Here is a 4,137-nt window from a genome sequence, read left to right as displayed (position 1 = left end):
ATAGAATCATTTCAATCTTCAAGCACATGAAATGCACACGGTTGCCATTTCAACATCTAATCGAGCTTGGGAAATATGGTTTTCAAATGGAAGTCATGCGAACATTGTATGAAAAGCACATCAACATCATAAGAAATACAACTGACTAAAACCTGAGGGGTAACCCCTCAGCAAAATGAGTGTTTCGGATCATCAATAAAAGATGGAGTTAGTGTTCTAGGAAAATTGCCGAATCGATGTTTTTGAGGGAATTCCCTCATAGTGTTATGTCTGTTAATCTGTGCTTTGGACTGAAAGAGTCTTCTAGTGATTGCAGCAACAACGCGATGAATTGTCCTTCCTACAGTTGATTAGTGGATTCCATGACAAACGCCTGTACCGTGCTCCTCCACAATTGGTCAATATCTGGATCAATTGCTCGAAGTATTTCCTCTGCTTTCCATGGAGTCATCTTAAAAGATTGAAAAAATCAGCTTCATGTTGAAAGGAGAAATTTATTCATAGTGCGTTATACATCACTTTCCGAAGACTTTGTATATGCGACACTACTATCTTCATCGTCTGAGTCACTTAAAATGTTGAAATTTCTGCACCTAAGTTAGGTCCTACGAAAAAACTGAAGCTTGTAAATATATTTACGGAAAAATTCGGGCTTGTAAATAAAAGTACACTGCCCATAAAAGCGTAAGAGTCCCATGTGGATTTTTGTCGAAAATGAGTTATCCGTTGGATTGTATTCTGTATCACCACTGAATCACACTGCACAAATATGATTACCGGGTTTGTTTAGAAAATATAAATACCAAAACATGGTTGTCCCATCCATTTGGCTCAATGGATGGGACAATCTTGAACAGCGTTTTTCTCGGTTTGCTGTTTTTCAACATAGAACTCTTATGCTTTTATGAACAGTACACATCAAAGCTAATAAGTTAAAGAAACAATTGAGATAGAGAAATATATCGACATAAAAATGCCGAAATAAAGAAAGCTATATTTACATTTTCAAGATTAACAGACAATTGCTATAACTAAATTCATGGAACATCTCTATTCTGAAGTCGATAACATAGGATCGTAGTTATTCCAGCTCTTGCCAATTCGATTCGGTATCTGGCGAGAATTCCAATTTTTGGGTGTATGTATGGTCTGCCGGAACGAAAAAGTCTTGTAACAAGAGCAAAGTTCTAATCGACAATCCAACTTACCGTCTTCGCCCCTAGCAATCAGCGAAATTTGTCGAAGTAGTGTTCTTTTAGATGGGAAGGGAAACCCTTTTTCAATTAACCTGTCATATCCTCCTGGACAGGCACGACGAATTTCATCACATTCAAGAATGGTGTCCGTTGACCATTTCTTCACTTTTGTCACTTCCCCTGACAGCAGTTGCATCTGGTCTTCTCGGAAAAGCTTTCGAGCATTGTTCTTGCCCATTATATGCTTTTGTTGTGCCTTTAGCCTATGGTATTTTCTTTTCCATCGAGCTACTACCCTGAAATTCAAAAAATAATCTTAGAAGCATAAAATTTAAACATAATATAATTTACTTCTTTTGATTGTAGACCTCATCTCTCAACCGAATAATTTCGATCTTAAGTTCTTTGTTGTCGTTTCCAAGTGCTGAATCGTTTTCAAAAAGTTCCGTTTCCGACAATCCATCTAATGCTTCAATCCGCATTGGTATATTTATAGTTTTATCCTGATTAGCTTTTCCGTCCGGAAAATGCGCCTATTCAGCATATATTAAGACAAATGCATCTGATTTGTAGATTGAATACCACTCATAAATACTTACACTACACAGGCGACTACTTGCTTTTATTTCGAAGAATGGTATTTCATCCTCGTGGCGTACGCAAAACCGTATCCATTTCCGTCGGATGGCCGTATCTTTGGGGAACCTGTAGTACCTAAGCTCTGGGTGTTTTTGTTTACTTCGACCGCAGAAGTAAGCTTTACATTTCATTTTTGCTAATTTTGGTCAATATAGGTATCAAATTGGGATCAGGTATTAAGTATAGAACAAAAGGCCAAATTATTGAAAATCAACAAACTTTCAGAACCTTCAAACAAAAACCGCTTTTAAAGGAATGGGCGATGTCGATGCGATTTTTACAAAATCGATTTTTTCACCTAAAAATATCCGATCTTTTCGGTTTGATGTTTGACAGCATCGATTTCAAAGATACAAAAAAAATCGATTTTTTCTCCAAAATTCCCATTAGGATTTCTGACAGCTCATTTATAACCACAGATGCAAACTCAAACCAAAGAAATATTTAGAAAGTTTATTTTCCTCCTTCCATACCTTACCTCAATCAGTTCTTGCGGCGCAAAATGTTTTGTTTTCTTCACGAAATAATTCACCGCCTTTTCTTTTTAACAAAAATAGAAAGTTCAATTGAAAACGCACCGATTGTTTTGTTCAATCGATCTTTTCACTTCGATCGATTTTATTTTCCTATCTTTCCCGGTTCGATGCATCAAAATTAATTTTATTCTTTTTTCTAAATGCTCATTGCTAAGCGCAAAGAAGGAATAATCTGGAGAAAATTTAGAATAGGACGTAACATTGAGAGCCTCTCTTTGTTTTCTTTCTCTTTCGATTATTGCGACGTCACTATAACACCACGGCTTACATATACTGGGCACAGTTTATAAAGAACAGTTGCGCAAAGACTGAAGCAAATCTACCTATTGAACACTCAAAACGTCTACCTATCGGACACGAAGAATAACAATGCTCGAATGCGTGGGGAGTATCGTTATTATGTGATTATAATTATGAGAAAAAATTCAATGATGTAATATTAACATTTAAATAATGTTAATATTTTGCTTAATGACAATTATTAAAAAATATATGTTCACTGATATTCAAATTTGGCACTATTTTAAACACCGGAACAGCTCTTCCACCGACAGTGGAAATATGAAGGTATTTCTCATAGTTAAAGTGCAGCTAAAATTTTGACAAATTTGTGTATGCATTCCACTTATACATATGGACCTGTTTCAAATTTATCTTACGCTGCAAATTCGACTGTTTTTTGTCACACCCCAATCAGACGGCAAGCGGCAAAAATCAATGCATTTCGTTCTTAGTTGCGGATCAGTTGAGAACCGGAAAAAGCTTAAATTCTTTAAACGATGTTATTTATCGTACTGATTTTTACAAAATAAAACTAAACACTTAATTTTAAATTTTTAAATGCACAAAGTTAACTTCTAACTGAAGCGTTCGGGTTAAGTCATTTGAAATTTAACTAAAAATAAAAGGTTGCCAAAATTTAAAAAAGACCAATGATTGGTCCAATGTTGCCAATCCTCTTTACGCAACTCTACTATTAAAAACTCTGATACTGGGCTAGCTCGTTGGTGTGTAAACATTTGACGAGAACGCGTCATAGAAATCGTCGGCGAAAACAATTACATGAAATTCATATATTGTTTGCTGCTAACGAATGATCGGCACCTGGTAAATCACAAGGAAGCTATGCGGTTGTCCAAAACCTTTGCTATGATCAGAAAATTACGGTGGGATATGTTTTCTATGGCATGCATCCAAATTCCCGATTTACGCTAATAATCACATAGATGCACTGATTATCCACTGTGTCTGGTGTAATTATGGCGTAATTTACGTCAAAAATCCATTGCACACTATTTTTTCCACCATAAGAGCTCAAATATAGTCAATTAACAACTTTCGAGAAATCCGTTTGTTTATCTCAACGATTTCTCTGACGTCACTGAAAACTGTCAATTCGCGAAATAGCAAGCCTCCTTTCTGTGAGCCGTGTATACACTTTGCACTAATTTTCCTGTACAATATCGAAAGCCGATGGTTTTCACTAGAATATTATGTAATGAGTAGAGTACTAAATGTCGAAACGGCCGAGTAATGCACAGAAGAGAAAGACCCCAAAGAGAATCTTTCATTGTTACTTACGTCCTATTCTAAATGTTCTCCAGAAATATTTTTTCTCGTTTTTAATTATCCTATTGCTAAATTTATGAGCTTTTAGTTTGCAAGAATTTTTCAAATGAACGAAAAATTACGATTTTTTTATTATTTTGAACAATTTTCATCTACCAGCAAAAGTGTATACATCGCCCAACAGCTACACTAACCAG

The 4,137-nt window shown here is 35.6% G+C and overlaps 1 protein-coding gene across 2 annotated transcripts; it reads right to left on the bottom strand.

Moving 5' to 3' along the window:
- Positions 1-266: 266 nt before the first annotated feature.
- On the bottom strand, positions 267-2,120 carry LOC131692717 (uncharacterized). Of its 2 annotated transcripts, XR_009306044.1 has the most exons (6): positions 1,796-2,120; positions 1,548-1,729; positions 1,209-1,492; positions 1,002-1,149; positions 515-605; positions 267-451 (listed from the first exon to the last, which is right to left on the bottom strand). XR_009306044.1 is itself a non-coding variant. In XM_058979937.1 (4 exons), the coding sequence occupies exons 1-4, from the start codon at positions 1,964-1,966 to the stop codon at positions 1,082-1,084; spliced, it is 705 nt and encodes a 234-aa protein (XP_058835920.1). In that variant the 5' UTR covers positions 1,967-2,120; the 3' UTR covers positions 951-1,081. The 2 variants fall into 2 exon arrangements, 1 of the variants encoding a protein (XP_058835920.1); XM_058979937.1 differs by lacking the exons at positions 267-451; positions 515-605 and having other exon boundaries at positions 951-1,149.
- Positions 2,121-4,137: the final 2,017 nt, after the last annotated feature.

This window comes from Topomyia yanbarensis, chromosome 3, assembly GCF_030247195.1.
Source record: "Topomyia yanbarensis strain Yona2022 chromosome 3, ASM3024719v1, whole genome shotgun sequence".
NCBI classification, from domain to species: Eukaryota; Metazoa; Arthropoda; class Insecta; order Diptera; family Culicidae; genus Topomyia; species Topomyia yanbarensis.
Note: the sequence above shows the minus strand (reverse complement) of the source record. Positions and strands in the feature narration are given on the sequence as shown.